At 38.3% G+C, this 20,879-nt stretch overlaps 1 protein-coding gene and 7 non-coding genes across 8 annotated transcripts; all 8 read right to left on the bottom strand.

Annotated features, from left to right (window-relative positions):
- Positions 1-189: 189 nt before the first annotated feature.
- TRNAV-CAC (transfer RNA valine (anticodon CAC)) lies at positions 190-261 on the bottom strand. Its single transcript has one exon. It is a non-coding gene; the product is annotated as a tRNA-Val (tRNA).
- A 230-nt stretch (positions 262-491) lies between these two features.
- Positions 492-563, bottom strand: TRNAE-CUC (transfer RNA glutamic acid (anticodon CUC)). Its single transcript has one exon. It is a non-coding gene; the product is annotated as a tRNA-Glu (tRNA).
- A 222-nt stretch (positions 564-785) lies between these two features.
- On the bottom strand, positions 786-857 carry TRNAE-CUC (transfer RNA glutamic acid (anticodon CUC)). The gene has a single exon. It is a non-coding gene; the product is annotated as a tRNA-Glu (tRNA).
- Positions 858-936: 79 nt separating this feature from the next.
- TRNAV-CAC (transfer RNA valine (anticodon CAC)) lies at positions 937-1,008 on the bottom strand. The gene has a single exon. It is a non-coding gene; the product is annotated as a tRNA-Val (tRNA).
- Positions 1,009-1,234: 226 nt separating this feature from the next.
- Positions 1,235-1,306, bottom strand: TRNAV-CAC (transfer RNA valine (anticodon CAC)). Its single transcript has one exon. It is a non-coding gene; the product is annotated as a tRNA-Val (tRNA).
- Positions 1,307-1,536: 230 nt separating this feature from the next.
- Positions 1,537-1,608, bottom strand: TRNAE-CUC (transfer RNA glutamic acid (anticodon CUC)). The gene has a single exon. It is a non-coding gene; the product is annotated as a tRNA-Glu (tRNA).
- A 79-nt stretch (positions 1,609-1,687) lies between these two features.
- Positions 1,688-1,759, bottom strand: TRNAE-CUC (transfer RNA glutamic acid (anticodon CUC)). Its single transcript has one exon. It is a non-coding gene; the product is annotated as a tRNA-Glu (tRNA).
- Positions 1,760-15,238: 13,479 nt separating this feature from the next.
- On the bottom strand, positions 15,239-16,967 carry LOC149657026 (uncharacterized). Its single transcript, XM_089844555.1, has 3 exons — positions 16,530-16,967; positions 16,381-16,459; positions 15,239-15,362 (listed from the first exon to the last, which is right to left on the bottom strand). Exons 1-2 carry the CDS (start codon positions 16,965-16,967, stop codon positions 16,427-16,429), a joined length of 471 nt encoding a protein of 156 aa, XP_089700681.1. The 3' UTR covers positions 15,239-15,362; positions 16,381-16,426.
- Between the last annotated feature and the right edge of the window lie 3,912 nt (positions 16,968-20,879).

The raw sequence follows: 20,879 nt of genomic DNA, 5'->3' as shown, positions 1-20,879 counted from the left end.
CTTAAGTCTATTCTTCAAAACCGGTACAAAAGCACTTGCTCCGATACTAGGAATCGAACCCGGGCCTTCTGGGTGAGAGCCAGATTTCCTAGCCACTACACCATATCGGACTGGTTTGAGCAACAATAGATATTATTCCTATAAATGTGTCTTTAAGTTTATTCTTTAAAATTGGTCTAAACGCACTGTCTCCGATACCGGGAACCGAACCCGGGCCTTCTTGGTGTGAGCCAGATATCCTAGCCACTAGACCATATCGGACTGGTTTGAGCATCCCTAGATATTATTCCTATAAATGTGTCTTTAAGTTTATTCTTTAAAGTTGGTACAAACGCACTGTCTCCGATACCAGGAATCGAACCCGGGCCTTCTGGGTGAGAGCCAGATATCCTAGCCACTAGACCATATGGAACTGGTGTGAGCAACCCTAGATATTATTCCTATAAATGTGTCTTTAAGTTTATTCTTTAAAGTTGGTACAAACGCACTGTCTCCGATACCTGGAATCGAACCCGGGCCTTCTGGGTGAGAGCCAGATATCCTAGCCACTAGACCATATCGGACTTGCTAAAGTCTTAATTCTATTAATAAACCTATATCCTTAAGTCTATTCTTCAAAACCGGTACAAAAGCACTTGCTCCGATACCAGGAATCGAACCCGGGCCTTCTGTGTGAGAGCCAGATATCCTAGCCACTAGACCATATTGGATTTGCTTAAGTCTTAATTCTATTCATAAACCTATATCCTTAAGTCTATTCTTCAAAACCGGTACAAAAGCACTTGCTCCGATACTAGGAATCGAACCCGGGCCTTCTGGGTGAGAGCCAGATATCCTAGCCACTAGACCATATCGGACTGGTTTGAGCAACAATAGATATTATTCCCATAAATGTGTCTTAAAGTTTATTCTTTAAAATTGGTCTAAACGCAGTGTCTCCGATACCGGGAATCGAACCCGGGCCTACTGGGTGTGAGCCAGATATCCTAGCCACTAGACCATATCGGACTTGCTTAAGTCTTAATTCTATTCATAAACCTATATCCTTAAGTCTATTCTTCAAAACCGGTACAAAAGCACTTGCTCCGATACTAGGAATCGAACCCGGGCCTTCTGGGTGAGAGCCAGATTTCCTAGCCACTACACCATATCGGACTGGTTTGAGCAACAATAGATATTATTCCTATAAATGTGTCTTTAAGTTTATTCTTTAAAATTGGTCTAAACGCACTGTCTCCGATACCGGGAACCGAACCCGGGCCTTCTTGGTGTGAGCCAGATATCCTAGCCACTAGACCATATCGGACTGGTTTGAGCAACCCTAGATATTAATCCTATAAATGTGTTTTTAAATTTATTCTATAAAAGCGGTACAAAAGCACTGTCTGCGATACCGGGAATCGAACCCGGGCCTTCAGGGTGAAAGCCAGATATTCTAGCCACTAGACCATAACGGACTTGCGTAACCAAGTCTTAATTCTATTCATAAACCTATATCCTTAAGTCTATTCTTCAAAACCGATACAAAAGCACTTGCTCCGATACTAGGAATCGAACCCGGGCCTTCTGGGTGAGAGCCAGATATCCTAGCCACTAGACCATATCGGACTGGTTTGAGCATCCCTAGATATTATTCCTATAAATGTGTCTTTAAGTTTATTCTTTAAAGTTGGTACAAACGCACTGTCTCCGACACCGGGAATCGAACCCGGGCCTTCTGGGTGAGAGCCAGATATCCTAGCCACTAGACCATATCGGACTGGTTTGAGCAACCCTAGATATTATTCCTATAAATGTGTCTTTAAATTTATTCTATAAAAGCGGTACAAAAGCACTGTCTGCGATACCGGGAATCGAACCCGGGCCTTCAGGGTGAAAGCCAGATATCCTAGCCACTAGACCATATCGGACTTGCTTAACCAAGTCTTAATTCTATTCATAAACCTATATCCTTAAGTCTATTCTTCAAAACCGATACAAAAGCACTCGCTCCGATACCAGGAATCGAACCCGGGCCTTCTGGGTGAGTGCCAGATTTCCTAGCCACTAGACCATATCGGACTGGTTTGAGCAACAATAGATATTATTCCTATAAATGTGTCTTTAAGTTTATTCTTTAAAATTGGTCTAAATGCACTGTCTCCGATACCGGGAATCGGCGAAAAAAAAACTGGCGAAAAAGAAAATTTATTGAAGGTACATTTATTAAAAAATCAGGAAAATTAAATCTAAAACAAGGTTTTGCTGAAGCAAAATATTGGGTAGTCATAGACGACAAACATTTTATTCAAGAGAGGGCGTGATAAGATTTTTTTTTAAAAACCGAGGTCACCTCGTAAGTGTCACGCGTTTAAGATTTTTAGTATGACTGATGAAGGCTCACGAGCCGAAAGCTCTCATCTCATTGTAACTTTAGTAGGCAATTTGCCTTCTAAATTCAGAACCTGCAAGGAAAATAAATTCGATTATTATCGATTATTCAGAATTATATTTATAATTCGATTTCAGTAAACTTACCTTCCTGATGGAGATTCGAACGAACATTTTCTGTGTTACGATCCGACGCTTTACCACTAGACCACGGTGGGACGCAGACCACTTCGAAATCAAATAAACTAATATACTAGCTTGGAACTTTCGGTTGAAGGGAATTCGTTCCAATGGGATTCGATTGAATGGGAAAATGTTCCCTTTTAATAAAAAAAACCGCCATTGGGCTAGATTTTAAAATACTGGCTAGAAATTTTCCGATGAATGGGATTCGTTCCAATGGTATTCGGTTGAATGGGTAGACTCCTAAATGCCGCCCACAAATGCCTCTAGCTTTGCCAAGCCAAAACTGGAGCTGGTAAGGAAAGTCAACTTGTAGGGGCTGCACAGGAGCCGCGCTATGCTTTAACTTCTGGGATCGCTATAAACACCACCTTAATAGTTAAGACCATTCTTAAAATCACATAATACCTTTTGCTTTTAAAATGACCCTCGATTTATTTGAATCTTGAAATAGGGGACCAGGACTGAAAGAGTGAAATCCTTCTTGTCGACGGGTGAGCAAAATTTTATAGGGAGCATTAAGCTATGTCCGCACTAGGCTAAAATATTCGCTTCGCTCGCCACGCACGCTACGCTCGCCAAGTACGCCGAGAAAATCGCCTGTCCACACTGAGAAAATTTCGCGCGTAGCGTACGTAGCGAAGACGGCGAGAGAGAAAAAAAATGTTCAACTGGTTGAACTTTTTACGTCGATCTCGCCGGCGTAGGTGACGCACAACCAATCCACGTCCTTTTCTTTGTCACGTGGGATAAGTTCTGTGAATAGATCGAGGTAATGGCGGGCAATTGCAGTAGAGTGAAGCGTTTAGCTCATGCGAATAATTTAATTATTTCATCGCTATTAATTCGAAAACAAAATAAAAGGGACCATATAAAACGTATTTGGTTTAGAGAAGTTTTCCAGAACAGAAAAAAAGATGGGGATTTTTATAACCCCACACCCAAATGAGATATTATTACGATTTTTACGGGGATAAACACTTCGTTGAGCATTTGCATTAATATCAATTCTAGTTGAAGAACGGTCCGACATAACGAAAAAAATTCCAAATAGCAGCCAAACCAAGATTCAGCATGCAATTAATTCAGACTTCTATAGTGAATAAAAACCGATGCAGCTCTTTAAATATGACGTCCGTAAAACGATGGACGCTGATTGGTTGTGCTTCGCATACGCCGGCGAGATCGACGTAAAAAGTTCAACCAGTTGAACATTTTTTTTCTCTCTCGCCGTCTTCGCTACGTACGCTACGCGCGAAATTTTCTCAGTGTGGACAGGCGATTTTCAAGGCGTACTTGGCGAGCGTAGCGTGCGTGGCGAGCGAAGCGAATATTTTACCCTAGTGCGGACATAGCTTAACACTTTCATTTTAATTAAGGCAATACCATAATCCTCTGTTCGCTTCAAATATATCGAGCAACAGAAAACACAATTGACACAGTTTAATCTTACTAGCACGATTAAATGTTTTGTAATGCTTAAACTTACTATTGTAATCCCCATCCTTTTAAAATCCACGAACGAAAAATATAACCTCAACTCCAACCTCCACCATTCGCTCTCCCTAAAGCGACGAACGAAAAGTTTTATTGTCACACCTAGGGTTCGAAAATTGCGGTAATTTTGGAAAATGGTAAATTACGCCGTAATTTAAAGCGTAAATTTCCGTTCAAGGTAATTTACCAAAAATTAAAAATTAAATTATATTGATAGTTTTTAAGCTAAATAATGAAAAATACCAATTTTTATAGAATTATATTTTCTTTTTCGAATAAGTACGCGAGCTTGGGTAGACCATTTAAAACAAGGAGCTTTTAGACCATTTTCTAGGCGAATGAAATAAGAATTTGGTGGTTGTAACGAAATATTTCTAAATTCCAAGAAATATTCCTTTCCATCTGCGTATGATTGCTTTTGCCCATGCCTACGGCGTATAATTGCTTTTGCCCATGCCTACGTATAGTTTAGAAAGATAGTAGAGATCCGTAGAGAATAGTAGATAAAGCATAATGTGAAAGGGTGAAACTCGTATACCGGCGAAGTTCAATACCTTAGCGTCGCCATTAGACCCCCGTAAATTGAAAGGGTGAATATCGTATACCGGCGAAGTTCAATACCTTAGCGTCGCCATTAGACCCCCGTAAATTGTCACCGCTCCTTTTTCTCGTTATACCATAAAAGCCATACCTGGGGTCATAAATTAAGATAGGAAATATTGTATCCCATGTATTTTTATTTAAGTGCATGCCATTTCTATTGAACTCGTTCCTTTGCCAGAATCTACCGACCAATGCAAATAATTGTTTAAGCCGATAGTAGTGCGTTTTCGTGGAAGACGGTTTTTAGCGCGTTACCGCGAAAGCCATTAAGTAAAAAGGAACGCCATCCGTTCTTAATTGGAGGGCTCATGTGGGACCGACATTGGTGGCCATATGAAGCCGAAATAGAAGCACGGTTGTAAATAACAGCATTAAGAAGACCCAGGTTAAAACGGGGTTTCAAGATTTTAACCAAAAAGGAAAATCATTCTGAGCTCGTGAGCCGAAGCAGCAACATCACCACTTAAAAACTTCTTCTGGACCAAGGATGGACAAAAAGACTTAGTCTCCGCGCTAACTAATACTTAGAATCCTGAATTGAGACCAGCTCTCCTCACACCAGAAGTTCCTCATGGACAGCCGTTGCCTTCTACCATCGTTGTAGCCCGTAGTAGCCCACGCCGTATTAACTCTCGTATCGTTACATCTCATCTCTTCAACTCTATGGCCACTGTTCTCCGAATCTACATTCTTCAATTCTTCAAGTCTCGAGACCAACGATAAGTGATGAGTACAATTGACTTAACGCGTAGTAGTAGTAGCCGTGTATATAGTAGTGTTAATATTTGTAGTATATAATTTTAGTAGTAATATTTAATCTGGCATTGGTCGAGTAGCGCATGTAGCATGTTATTATTTTGGGGGTAATGTAATTTTATAATAGTAGTATATTTTAGTAGTAGTAACCATTTAATTGAATAGTAGTTTAGTTTAATATTAAGTAAATACTTTGTTTTTTTTGTGTATTGCCGAAGTAATGCTTCATAGTATAAATAGTAGTTTAATAATAAACATGACTCTTGGTATGGCAAAAACCTGTCCTTATTATAACCTATTTTAATCCATTTATAAGTTTAATAGTAGTTGTAGTAGATAATGTCAACGCTAGGCGTAGTAGTCCGCCGGTAGTAGCAAAATAGCGTTACATTTTGGGGGGCCCAGCCGGGATTGCCTTTCTATGCCAGTATTAACTAGTCCGGAGGCATCCAGAACTTTAATTTTAGCTAATTAGTAGAAAGCTATGACGATAGTAGGAGGTATGAAATATTCTATAGTCTAACTGATGACTGGTAAGGTTAATCATTCAAATTGCACACCCCAATTGGGATCATTTTCTAGCTGCCCAGATTGTTTACAATCATATAGAGAATCTCAAACTGTAGGTAGAGAAAAGCGGGCACAGGAAAGAGATAGTAGAAAAATGAACACATTAAACGTTAATAATGTGGGTGCTGGAGCAGGGATTAGTAGTGGAACAGCAGCTAGTAATATAGTAGTAGTAACTAGCGTGCCAAGTATCCTCTCTCCTCCAGTAACGACCATTAGTAGTAGCAATATAAGTAATTTGAGTAATTCAACCTCTACCACCAATTCAAATATGAATACCATCCCATCCGTAGTAAATCCCATACCTCCGGGTATGCAGTTGATTTCTACCGTAGATTTAGCGGCGATGCAAAAGCAACTAGCCGACTTGCAAGTGCAGTTAACACAACTCGCACAAGCACAAAATTTAGTAGCCTCACTTCCTCAGACCGCTCAGACTTTGGGGATTAGTCAACCCCCACCTCCTAATCCGACTGTACCTTTAGCAGTCCAGACTATGCCTAGTAGTGCCGCTAATTTTACAGCGCAAAATAGTCCGCACACGTCGACATTAGGTGGGTCTAGCATGCATTATAATAGAATGCCGAAAATTAACACCCCAACTTTCACTGGGAAACCATCCGATATGAGTACGAAGGATTTTTTAGTAAAGATTTTACAAATCAGGGAGACTCTAGCTATGCCAGACGATCTTTTTATTCAATCGTGGGTACCCCAGATGTTCATAGGTCCAGCATTAGAATGGTGGCAATCTTTACCAACCAAGCCCACCGAGTTACAGAAAGTAATTAAGAAGGAATTCGCTTTCGACGTAAACGACGCTGCATTAAGCGAGCAAATTATTAGTAGGAAACAAGGGCCTAACGAAGGAGTTCGCGACTATATAAATAGCATGCGCGAATTAATGCTTCAAATGGAAGCTCAGTTGCCACTCTCTCTCCAGGTGGAATATGTTTATCGCAATATGAGAACAAGAAAATAACTCTAGGGACAACAATGACCTAGAAAGTTAGAAACCACAGAAGCGGGCGACGTAGACATAAACCTAGTAGTTTCCAGCCTAGAGCAAATCCACCTAGTTTTAATTGTAACTTCGTGATTAGGTGTATGCATTGCAATCAAGAAGGGCACAAGGTACCCGATTGCCCTACCGTAGTTTGCACCATTTGTGGGAAGAAGGGCCATATCCAAAGGTATTGCCAGCAAGCGGGAAACGACCGGAGGGGAGGTCCCAGAGGAGAGGGAGCCCCCCCAAAGAGAAAGTAGAAATCCTCAAAAATAGCCCCTTCGCCTTTGACTGTCTCCACGTGTCAAAAGATAGCGATCGAAAGAAATGCCTTATAGAGATTAACGTAGCGGGTATTCCTAAAATAGCATTAGTAGATTCGGGAAGTTCCGTTACTTTAATTGATTGTACCTTTAGTAGTAGTTTAGTACAATTAGGATTTAAAATTTCACCGGTCGATATTAAACTTAGAGTTGTAGATAAAAATTCAATAGTAGTAAAAGAGGCAATATCAATGTCTTTAGAATTTTCGCGAAAACTTTTGACACACGAGGCACTCATTCTCAAAGACCTGGCTTACCCTTGTATATTAGGATTGGACTTTTTAAGGACTTCCGGTATGACGGTTAGTTACGGTCAGATGAGTTGGTGTTGGGATACGAACCCTTCCGTCGAATACGAATTTTATAATAGTGGTAGTAATTTTAATTTAGTACAATGTAATTTATTCGAGGACGAGGAGTTCGATAGGGAAGCTATTTGTAAGGCGATAGATGAAGCGCCCATAGATAAAGATAAGAAGGAGAAATTAAGAGCGCTAGTTTTTAAATTTAAAAGCGTGTTTTCTGTCAACCCCGGTTTAACTAAATCCACGGAGCATTACGTCGACACGGGCAATAGTCTGCCTATAGCGTGTCCACCGTATAGATACTCTCCACATAAGAGAGAAATAATAGATGGGATTATTCAAGAAATGTTAGACTTGAATTTAATAGAACCATGTAGTAGTCCATGGTCAGCTCCTACACTAGTAGTTGGAAAACCTGACGGAAAACATCGCTTAGTAATACACTATAGGAAACTTAACAACGTAACACGCAGGGACTCATATCCCTTGCCAAGAATAGAAGACATTTTAGAGTCCATTAGAGCCCCAGATTATATCACAGTCATGAATATGAGAAGTGGGTATTGGCAAGTTTCATTACACGAGGGCAGTCGTGACACTTGCGCTTTTGTCACGCATAGTGGGATATATAGACCCAAAGTTATGATGTTTGGACTGACAAACGCCCCAGCAACATTTCAAAGACTAGTCAATAAATTATTTGGTGGGTTAGCGAGAGAGGGAGTATTCGATTATTTCGACGATTTATACATAGTTTCAGACACTTTCGAAGATCATCTCGAAAGTTTAGAAAAAGTTTTAACTATTTTAAAGAACGACGGTCTGACAATAAAATCCTCGAAAACTCAATTCTGCCGCAAAAAGGCACACATCTTGGGACACCTTGTTTCTAGTCAGGGTATAGAAGTAGACCCAGAAAAAGTGAGTTCAATTAGAGAATACCCTATCCCTCGTACAGTACGACAACTAAGACGGTTCTTGGGAATGGCCGGCTTCTACCGGCGTTTCATCCCCAAGTTCGCGGACATAGCAACCCCTTTACATCATTTGACTCATGATAATGTTAGTTGGCAGTGGGGGCCTGAACAACAAAGCGCGTTCGAGACGCTGAAGAATAGACTCAGCTCCGCCCCAATAATAGCATCGCCAAACTTTAAAGCCCCGTTCACTCTCTATACTGACGCGTCCAATTGTGGGCTTGGCGCCGTATTAACCCAAATAGTAGACGGGAAAAGTAGGGTAGTACAATACGCGAGTAAGACTTTAGACTCCGCGCAGAGAAAGCTTTCTGTCACAGAAAGAGAATGCTTAGCCATAGTATGGGCGGTAGAAAAATTCAGGGTTTACCTGGAGGGCGCTCCTTTTGAGATCATCACAGACCACAAATCGCTAGAGTGGCTGAAAAATGCAAAAGATCCAACCGGAAAATTCACTAGATGGAGCACAAAGTTGCAGTCTTTTGATTTTAAAATTGTTTACATTCCGGGGAAAAATAATATAGTAGCGGACGCCCTCTCACGTATCCCAGAAGCTACAAAAACGGAAGAACCCGTTATAGGATTAGTAGAAATAGAAAAGACGGAACCAATAATTCTAGATAGAGAATTAATTATAGAAGAACAGCGCGTGGACGCGAAAATTAGTCGCCTCTTGAAGTTTCTGGAGGAACGTTCATTAGGTACTAAGGATAGCATAGGTAAATGGGTAGAACGAGTTGCACCCTCCTGCAAAATAATTGACGGTATTGTTTATAGAAACATTCCAATAGTAGGTCAGTTAGGAGGCGAAAATAGTAGTCGCAATAGTTGCAATAATAGTAGTAGACGCAACGGTTGTAGAAATAGTAGTAGTAGCAACAATAATAGTAGTCAGGATGATAATGGTGATAGTGCCATATACCCTAACATAGTAGAATCGTTCATGGTAGTAGTTCCCGATAACCTAGTCAATAAAGTAACGTCCGCCTGTCATGATATTCCGTCAGCTGGCCATCAAGGAACCAGTAAAACTTTAGAAAGGATTAGAAAATATTACACCTGGGAAGGTATGGCAAAAGACGTTAGTAGATTTGTTAAAACCTGTAAGATTTGTCAAGAGCATAAATCCCCGCCCGTTAAGCAGGCAGGATTTATGAAATCTGCAGAACCTTCTCAACCTTGGGAAATAATTGGGATAGATCTGAAGGGTGAGTACCCTAGAAGTAGAAAGGGGAACACTCATATTTTAGTAGTCATAGACTATTCCACCAAGTGGGTTGAAGCTGAGAGAGCCTCAAGGACCTAAAAGATTATCAATTGGACACCAGCTCGGCTGGACTAACACAAGGCATTATAATTATTTGAATCTTCTTAATTTAACATTGTACGCGTAATATTATCGTGAAGAAGCAACAAGCAAGGGGGAACCCTTCCTCATTAGGTTTGCAAAAACCAGGGCAGGAAGGGGTTAAAAATTGCCCCGGTTAGCTAGAGATTACAAGGCTTACGTTATCACGAATGACTATTTTCTGTAAAAATGTATGATAAAACCACAGAATAAAAATAAAAAGACACGGACATTATGGGGCTGGTGACGAACTGAATTCTTCTAACACAAAAAAAAAGTTTTTTCAGGAATGTTATGTGTATAAATAAATAGTAAATGCTATCGCTCTTTCAGGTCTAACTTATTAAAGTATACGTTTAAATTTCTTTTACTCATCAAGTACAGCAGAGAAACGGGACGCCCTCACATGAGCAATTCCCGTATGAGCGGATTTCATAATAGCGGTCCTCATACCAGCAGTTCCCAAAATAGCGGTTTCCCGAAATGGCAGTAACGTGTTACAGAAATTACCGATAGAGTGGTTCTCATAAATGCGGCGTTCCCTTTAGCCCAGGACTTTCAGGGCTTGACCTAGAACATTTGAACATAAAGATGAAAATTGGTACATGTGTTGTTTTTGACCCAACAAAAACTATACTAAAAGTCTCCTGCTGTAGGGCGCGAGCTTTCTCCGCCATCTTGGAAAATGGCCGCCTGGAATGCCAGCTACAATGTATTCCACATTCTTCTTCAAAAACTATGATAAATGGTACACATTATGACTGGGACCACATGAGCATCATAGAAAAATTTTACAGCTCCGTCTTTGATAGTTTAGTCGCCATATTGGAAAATGGCCGCCGTGAATGTTAGGTACAGTATATTTCACCATATTGTTGGAAAATTATGAAAATTGATAGATATTATAATCAGAGCTGTGTAAACCTCAAGGTAAAATATTGAAGCCATTCATCAGATAGTTGGCCGCCATGTTGGAAAATGGCCGCCGGGAATGTCATTTAGATACAGTATATTATTCATAAATTATGAAAATTAGTAATAATTATGTTGAAGACCGTCTAAACTTCATTATTGAATATTGAAGACCTGCTACTGATAGTTTGGGCGCCATCTTGGAAAATGAATGCTGGAAATACTAAATGTATTTCAAACATATAAATCTCCTCGAAATTCCTATATTGAATTCACTGCATGCCAGAGGCCTTGATTAGGCGCAGCACCTAGCTTTGGGCTCATCATATTCCACATTGAACCTGCGGAAACGCCGAAAAGGCACACGGGATCGGCATGCGGCCCCGACATAACCCGTTGAGCAGGTGACAGAAGCTGGACACCGTCAGCGGCTAGCCCAGCCAGAAGAGGTCGGTGACAGGAAAGGATTAAGGTAACAGGAGGCTCGGGGGACGGAGGATTTCCCTTCAAGCACATCAGTACCACGCGACCGAAACAATGTATGCGCGACCCTCAGAGAGTTGCCAATAGAGGGTTGAGCCAATTAAGGCAACACCTGCGAACGGGACAAGGAACGGTCTGAACCAAGGGAGAACCGAAGCAACTCCCGAACTCGGGCCCCCTCCGCCACAAGAAGCCCTTTAACAAGCGCTTATCTGGGCAAAGAGAGGTCTGATATGTAAGCCAAAAGGGGTGCTGAGGCAGATCACATCCCCACAGCAACACTCGTCATCAGATTCAATGATAGATATCTGCACTTCAACTGCAGCTCTGGCTCGACATAGATGTGCAGAATCAAACCAAGGAGTTTATCTCATGTCCATCCAATACTAGGGCAAAAGTACTGCTTGCCTCACCAAACGCCAAACCAGTCTCGATAACAGTCTCCTTACTGGACACTGTTGTCTTATTAGACACCTGTATTTAATGGGCTCGGGAATCTCGCGCTTGTGCAAACGAGCCTTAATTGAACTTTTAAATGTATAGTTTTACCGTAAAAATAATACTAAATTATTCAAAGCAAGGAAACTCTTACTCTGGGTCGATATTGAAATTTAGATTACGGCCTTTGTTTCGTGCTATGCTAATCTAGAAAATGTGTCACTATTGATCCCAGATAGTGTCTATGTTAAAGTAGAAACTAAACAAGTTGAGGAACCAAAACAAACCTCTCCGAGTCGAGACGAGGGTAATCTACCCATTTCATTTTCTGTATGTGAAACTATCGCTATTTATTGATAAGCAACTACTGGCGTTAGATTTTAAATAAAGAAATATTCAAGCGTTATGAAAAGTTTCATTGACAACTCGATAGGCTTGTAAAAACTACCCTCTCGTTACCCCTCAAAAAAGACAATGTCCACGCAATGCTGAGCAAACTAATTCGGATCGTCTACATCCACAGTTCTTTACACAAGAGGTTCCGCAGTAATAGATAATGAGTATTAATCGTTGGTCTTGAGTGGCGTGAATGGGACTTAGGATTCGGGATCGCGAACCCATCCCCATTCTTCGCGCTTTAAATGGTTTCCTAGCTATTGTAGAAGCGGAATAGCTTGGTTCTTTTGCTAGACTATCAGACCCGAATTGGAACGTCTTCATTCTTAAATCTGAAACCAAAATGACAAGAAGAGAATCTCAAATGATGGCATTTGAGAAAAAAGGTTCAGAGAACACTTCTTTCATTTACATGCTGTAACTGGATATGGTTATGGTAAGGCGGGGTTTAAAATAATAACAGATAATCAACTTCTTACAAATACGTTGAGAGTTTTTAATGAAAATATTAAGTCAACAATAGCTAGGAAACGATTTAATTCCGATCAGTGGGATGGGTTCGCTATTGCTAAAGTCAAAGACTTATTCACACAACTCTGATTCCTGCATCAGAAATAGCTTTGTTTTTCTTTGTTTCAGATTTAGGATAGTAATCTTTCAGTAACCATTTTTAAAGATGGGGTCGATAACTTAGACTTGGAAATAGTTATTTTTATGGTGTTTAATACGTTCATGAAAATCATCTACTCAGTAAAGAAATAACGAAAAAATTTAGATAGCGGTAATATAATTGGCATTTCTCGCAGTCATTTTCCAAGATGGCGCCCAAATTATCAGCAGCACGTCGTCAATATTCAAGTATGATGTTACGACGGTCTTCAACAATTTAATATACGAATTTTCATAACTTTTGAAAAGTATACTGTATCTAAATGACATTCCCGGCGGCCAGTTTCCAACATGGCGGCCAAACTATCTCATGAATGGCTTCAATATTCTACTATGAGGTTCACACAGCTTTCATTATAATATCAATAAATTCCAACAACATGGTGAAATAAAGTGTACCTTGCATTCACGGCGGCCATTTTCCAATATGGCTACCAAACTATCAAATACAGAGCTGTGAAATTTTACTATGATGTTTATGTGGTTACTTTAATAACATGTACCAATTTTCGTAATTTTTGAAGAAGAATCTGGAATGCATTTATGCTGGCATTCCCGGCGGCCATATTCCAAGATGGCGGCGAAAGCTCGCGCTCTACAGCAGGGGACTTTTAGTATATTTTTTGTTGGGTCAAAAACAACACATGTACCAATTTTCATCTTTATGTTCAAATGTTCTAGGTCAAGCCCTTTTTTAGCCTATCTGTCCTGGCCTACTAGTCCATAGAGGTCAAACAAAACGTTGATTCTTGTAAATTCAATAAAATATTATTTACGCTCCGTTTATTATTGTAGCAAATTAAATTTTTTGTCGCTACTGAGTATCAATAATAGGACTTGTTGTTGGTTTGAAATTGATATTTTCAAGAGATAATCAAAATGTTATGTGTAGCAAGGATATTGAAGTATGAAAACATACGGAGGCTCCATATTTTTCCTAAAAAGATGTTTATTTAATCCCTTCTCCGCCCGGGTATTAACACTGAGTAGGTGGCCGATATCGACGGTCACGGGACCCCGGGCAGGGAAAGAGAGAGTCAGTTGGGTTAAGGACGTTGTAAAGATAACATAAGAAAAGAATAAAGAACCTTGTGATTCAACTTTGCTTTACTACAAACTTAACCGAGTCGCGATTAATTTGGTCGTGATAGAAGTAGTGTAAAGCCGCACTTCGTACCTCCGTAGGTGTAGAATGTAGGTGTAGAATGTAGGTGTAGAGTGTAGGTGTAGAATTTCAAGGTCACCCTCTCGCCACGCCCCCTTGGGAAACTCGCGCGCGCCCCCTGGAAAACTCGCGCGCGCCCCCTCGCGGGAAAACTCGCGGGCCCCCGCGCGCCCCCTGGCGGCTGCGCCCCCTCGCGGGAAAACTCGCGCGCGCCCCCTGGCGGCTGCGCCCCCTCGCGGGAAAACTCGCGCGCCCCCTCGCGGGAAAACATTGCGCGGGAATCTGGCAGTCCTGTCTACAACTGTCTCTGTGACGTCATTGGCGGGAAAATCTACAACTGTATTTGTGACGTCATTGGCGGGAAAACACCGTGCGCCGCCTATTGGGAAACTCCTCCCTTCTACAACTGTATTTGTGACGTCATTGATAAGAGACGAGAATTTATTAAACGTACATGGCCAAGGGTTAATGATAGGCTGAAAGTTGCGCAATCCATTGTAATATTTAGTTTGACTCAAAATTTCAAGGAGTTTATTTTGATTATGGTATTGTTTTTAATGGTAATTAAAAGTCAGTCTCTTCTACAACTGTGACGTCATTGATAAGAGACGATAAAAACTTTAAACGTACATTGCCAAGGCTTAAATCTTCTACAATTGTAGTTGTGACGTCATTGATAAGAGACGAATGGAAGCTTTAAACGTACATTACCAAGGCTTAAATCTTCTACAATTGTAGCTGTGACGTCATTGATAAGAGACGAGAATGGATAGCTTTAATACATTGCCAAGGGTTAATGATAGGTCTCTGCTGGATGGTAATTAAAAGGTACACGTAAAAGCGTAATTAATATATAAGAAATTCATCTTAGACGCAATAGTAGAAAGCGTAATTAGTCTCTGAATGTAGAGTTATACTTACAAAAGGAACAAAGATTTGTCAGCCCAAACGGAATCAAATACCAGTACTTAGTTTCAAAATACAATCACAGAAAAGTAAGCGTGTGAAAATACTCTCCTTTTAAATCTGGCATATTCAAAGCAATTCACGTCTAATTTTCTATTAGAATGGTACTAAAGCCAAGGTGGAGGCCGAGGCTACCCCGTTTACAGGTCAACACCAAATGCCAGGACTCGTCCTAACGTGTCTAAACCTAACCTACCTCCAAGTTATAACGAAGTTATCACTGATTCAAAATAAATCACCGATAGGTTAGTAGTGGTTTGAAAGCAATTACCTATACTAAACCAGACTATTTTGGTAAAGATGTCGTACTTGCAATGGTTTAATAGTAGCAAAATTTCTTCCAACATATAAATGTTTAAGGGATTTGTTTTTTCCAGCTAAATCGGCATCGAAATCTGAAAGGACTCGACTTTAATTTGAGCTGTTAGATTGTCATACCTTTTGAAATAACTAGTTTTTCAGGCATTTTCCTCCTGTCGTATGTTTATATTTATTACCAACGTTCCAATCAAGGTACTAGAACCTACTTTGTTATTCCCTATTGAAATTGAATTCATAGTTTGTTTATTTAAAAATGGATAGAGCACACATTCCACTATTTAGATATTCAGGGTGTAGAAAGTAAATTATTTTTAATTGATTTTAACATAAAGAACAAACTATTTAGCTGTGCCAAGTGATTGAAAATAGAGTCTTCAAGTTTAAAGCAATTAACAACGAGATTGAAGACAAAGCAATTCACGTCTAATTTTCTATTAGAATGGTACTAAAGCCAAGGTGGAGGCCGAGGCTACCCCGTTTACAGGTCAACACCAAATTCCAGGACTCGTCCTAACGTGTCTAAACCTAACCGCTTAGATCCATTAACGGCTGAAGAAAGTCGCAGAGACCCTTGTAAATCTTTGATAGATAAACTACAGTCAGTCAGAGTTGCGGGTGAAAACTATAGCCATAAAGGGCCGTACCCCAACAACTTATTACGTAAGATGGCGAGAAGAAATTCCCCCCACAGAATTTGTATAAGTCTTAGACGTTGATATGATGCCCAACTATAACCTCCACGAAATGTTCCTGGAGTATGCCTGAGAAAATAGACACCTTCAAAACTAAGTTAATCTATACTTGATATTCAAGTAATCTCATCTGTATAAATGTTGATTTAAATATAAAATGTACAAACAACAGCTTCAAAACTAAGTTAATCAATACTTGATATTCAAGTAATCTCAATGTTATTTGTATATGATCTGTATACTTTCTCATTTAAATAAAAAAATGTACAAACAACAAACCTACAATCGTAAATTCATACGCAAAGATAAATTATCACTATGCAGCCAAAGGTAGAAAAAACTAGTTGGTTTATATTGAACTGGTATTGGGTGAAAAGCGTTTCAAAAATGGTACACCTACTGTTTCCGTTTTGTCGTGACAGATGTTCGTGGAATGGTTAGTTGATTCAAACGAAAAATATCGTTATAATATTGGATTGCTATTGGGAATGTACAGTTATTATATGTGAAAAACTAAGCAACATTTTATTATTATTTTTAATTTTTTACACAAAGATGATTTTCTCTCATCAGGTAAAGTTTGTCGCATTTGAAGCAACGGTTTTTCGTATCGCATTTGGTGTTTTTTAAATGCCAAAAAAAACAAATTTTACAGTGTACGGTCGTGGTGCCTCTCGCTTTTATAACGGATTTAGCCGTAAACCGACAAGTTGTGCCTTCTTCGGAACATTCGGCGTTACGAGCGTCCTTCGCCGACGAATACGTACCGCATACTAAACACACTCTATCCGGACTCAAAGGTTGAAATTTTTCTTCTATCGGGTGTATGTGATTATTTTTTGTTACAAAAACAGTGTGATGTCTTAAAGGACAATCGAGATCTCCATCGCAATAAAACGTTTGTCCGGCGTGATCTGGAAACTCAATAAGGCTTCCGCCGCATTGATAACATCCAGTCGGATAAGGTTTCATTTTATCAGTAGACATATTATCAAGAACTAGAACTAAACGATTTTTTCGACTATTGCGTTAGCAAAAACTACATTGGTTATTCAGTAGATATACTTTTCGTCACGGGGGGGAAAGAATCATATTATATTAATAAATCCACGGTACTATAGTCATCAACCGAATACACCCTCAAGTAACATTGGTTCGCTCGTTAACGTATCTGCCTTTAAACTCGTTGTTCACGAGTTCGAATCCCCTTAGCGAGAGTCCTTAACAAGCGAACCAAGGTTACTTTTGTAAAGGATATGTATTTTTATCTCTTATAACAGTTGCTTTTATAAAGCGAAAACAAGGTTGACGTCAAAGATAATTGGAAATATATTTTTATATCTTATAACAAACAGTTGTTTTTATAAAGCAAAGACAAGGTTGACGTCAAAGATAATTGGAAATATATTTTACTCTCTTATAACAAACAGTTAGAGTATTTGGTTAATTTTTACACCATCAGGGACGAATCAAAAGCGTTCTCCGAAACTGACAACACATCGGACACCCCTTCCTAGCCTATCTGCTGTAGTGAGGATTGTAGAATGAATTCACCCATTACTTTAGAAGCCGTCGTTAGACGAAACAACTTAAGACGAATTGAAAAATTTGGTGCTATCGGATGGGATAAAGATTACGGAAAATCCGAAAGGACTACAGATCCCGAAACGGGGTATTTACTAATAAACCCCACACCGAATGAAGTCTATAATATAGCCGATGGTGAAGGTTATATATGGCAATACGTTAATGGTCCTAATATAAATTTTGGATTGAAACACTTGGCAATGTACAGATTACTAACTTCTACAGTGCAATTACCCCCAGGGTCATTAATTAACATGTTTGTTAGACAGTTTCCATGTATCATAAATAACAAGGTTCATCAATTCAAATTGAAAGAAATCACTGGGGATAGTATCCACGAATTTAACGTACACCTGACACCGAACAAAATGTATGGAACCTCAAATATTTGTCAGTTAGGTAGTTGCCATCCTCGCAATGAGGAGGGATGTAAATTTCGTACATTTTATTATGGAGGATACGAATTTCATTGTCCAAACCAATACTTAAGAGTTCTTAACTTAGCTCTTCATATGTGTATGTTTATGGTATATAAAACTAACAAAACCATAAGGAAAAATTATAGTGATGAAAACGACATAGCTACGCATTATATATTCAAGGCCATGCAGATTTGCAGGTTAGCCGAGTGTTTGTGTGATAACACTAACAGTTTAATGTTTCATGAAGTTCATTATCACATGAGATCCAATGACGCGAATAATTATTTCGCGAATAAGTATTTCGCAGACTTTCTTTAATATAAGCCTATTTTCAAACCTTATCTTTTTACCATTTAAACAACTGTCTATCTGAACGAGGTTTAATTCATGGTTCGTACAAACCTGGGAAAACTAAGGCAAATAAATAACTTTCAAAAAATTCAATGTTTTTCTTCTTGGCGGTCTAGTGTAACCATGTTTTACTGTAGTTTAGTGTGTTTTGTTTTAATTTAAGTGAATTTTAGACTGTTTTATTGCAGTTTTATAGCAATTTAAATGTTTTATTGTGCTTTTAGTGTGTTTTATAGTGGTATAGTGTAGGTTTAGAGTGTTTTATTGTGTTTTACTGTATTTTATTGTAGTTTTATTGTACCTTAATGTATTTTATTATGGTATAGTGTACTTTTAGAGTGTTTTATTGTAATTTTAGTGTATTCTATTGTGTTTTACTGTGTTTTATTGTAGTTTTATTGTACTTTTAGTGTATTTTATTGTAGTTTTATTGTACTTTTAGTGTATTTTATTATGGTATAGTGTACTTTTGAAGTGTTTTATTGTAGTTTTAGAGTGTTTTATTGTGTTTTAGAGTGTTTTATTGTACTTTTAGAGTGTTTTATTGTAATTTTAGTGTATTCTATTGTGTTTTACTGTGTTTTATTGTAGTTTTATTATGGTATAGTGTACTTTTAGAGTGTTTTATTGTAGTTTTAGAGTGTTTTATTGTGTTTTAGAGTGTTTCATTATAGTTTTATTGTACTTTTAGTATATTTTATTGCAATTTAAATGGTTTATTGTGTTTTACTGTGTTTTATTGTAGTTTTATTGTACCTTAATGTATTTTATTATGGTATAGTGTACTTTTAGAGTGTTTTATTGTAGTTTTAGAGTGTTTTATTGTGTTTTAGAGTGTTTCATTATAGTTTTATTGTACTTTTAGTATATTTTATTGCAATTTAAATGGTTTATTGTGTTTTTAGTGTATTTTATTCGTTTTATAAAATACTATAGTTGTTGGTTATAGACTTCGTTCCATAAAATAACTTAATCTAGCTAGGACCCAAGGATTCGTTATACCTGAAGGTGAATAATATAGCGCCTATACCGTGTTATATTTTGCTTCGTTATAATTAACAGGTGTTTTAATAAAGCGAAAACAAGGTTGACGTCAAAGGTAATTCGAAATATACGTATGACGTTAAGGTTATAATATATTTTCCTCCGTTATAACTAGCAGCTGTTTTTGTAAAACGGAAACAAGATTTTTTTACATCTATGTTAGTTCAAAATGTACTTATTTTAACGTGATACGTAGACCGGTTTAGATCTAGTATATAACCCAGCAAGTCGCGGCGTACAATCACTTGAGGCAATATCTCTCGACCATAAACTAAATTCTCACGATGCCTTTAGACATGGTAAGATTTTTTTTCCACGTTTTTAAAAACTGCATGTCCAAATGTATCATTATTGTCTTTAGACGGTAAATCAAACGTGGGAAACTATCGAAATTAAATTTAACGAGAGCGACAATATCGGTGTAAAATTAGTTAAATTAAACAATAAATTATATGTAGATATTAGAAGATACGCTTTTAAAAAACCCCTTATATATGGAATATGTATTTCGATAGACGTGATAGAAGAAGTTAAAAAAAATTTAAGCAAACCATGCGGTAGCATAAAACAGACCCTATGTTTCCCGGGAATGTTGGAACTGGAAAATTTTAAAGATACGGGCTATTTATTAACAAAATATAGGGGGGAAATGCGCGAAAAAAAATTAAATTTAAAGTTTGATGAAATACCAGAGGTTGTCAGTCTTATAGACAAAGTTTTAAAGAAAATACCTGTAACTGTATAAGAAATTTGAAAATGTACGCAATAAAGAATTTTTAAAACGTATTTTTAAAACGTATTTTTAGAAAAATTAATACTTTTTTTTATTTTAGAACTTGTAGTGTATATTATTTTAGATATTTTAGTTTGTTTCCTAGGTCTACGTCAAGAGTTTTATTTCGAGTCGCGCCTAAGATCAAATAGAAAACATGTCATCATCCGAAGAAGAGCCTTTGGATCTTTCCTATTTCAATCCTAAAAGGTTTTACGAATTATCAAAAGTTAACCAAACTGTCTCTCGAAAGTTCAACTGTTTAGCCTCTGAATATAAAATTATTTTTAAAGACCTTCATATGCTCAAATTGACAGAAGTATATGAACAATTGAAAAAAATCTTTCAATCCATTATAGAGACAATTTTAGAATCTTCTTCAGGTTACAATAGCGTTAGATTTTGTGTTAGGTCTGACTTACTGGAAAATGCTATAAATTTAAATTTTATGGCCCTAAATGAGTTAACGGCGGAAAGATTAATGACTGCCATTAGTCAAGTAAGTCAAAGCCGAAGAAATTTTTTTCTCGAGGGTGATGTCAGGCTCGATGCTATATTTTTAAACGTTAATGTACCAATATCAGGTCGTCGATCTGTTAAAAATAGATCGATGATAGCTCTCGACAAATATATTCAGAAAGGAAGGACATTTTTACCCATAATAAACGATGACGAACTATGCGTATCAAGAGCAATCGTTTGCGGGACGATGGTTGCTGATTT

This window comes from Phalangium opilio, unplaced genomic scaffold, assembly GCF_054372755.1.
Source record: "Phalangium opilio isolate 3A_F unplaced genomic scaffold, DU_Popi_V2 ptg000077l_1, whole genome shotgun sequence".
Classification (NCBI taxonomy): domain Eukaryota; kingdom Metazoa; phylum Arthropoda; class Arachnida; order Opiliones; family Phalangiidae; genus Phalangium; species Phalangium opilio.
Note: the sequence above shows the minus strand (reverse complement) of the source record. Positions and strands in the feature narration are given on the sequence as shown.

What these genes read in the sequence shown, in the direction of transcription:
- LOC149657026 (XM_089844555.1), bottom strand. Translation starts at nt 16,967, where the DNA reads ATGTCTACTGATAAAATGAAACCTTATCCGACTGGATGTTATCAATGC. An exon ending in TGAGAGAAAATCATCTTTGT is followed by an intron (nt 16,460 to 16,529) that starts GTAAAAAATTAA and finishes CATTCCCAATAG; the next exon opens with CAATCCAATATTATAACGAT.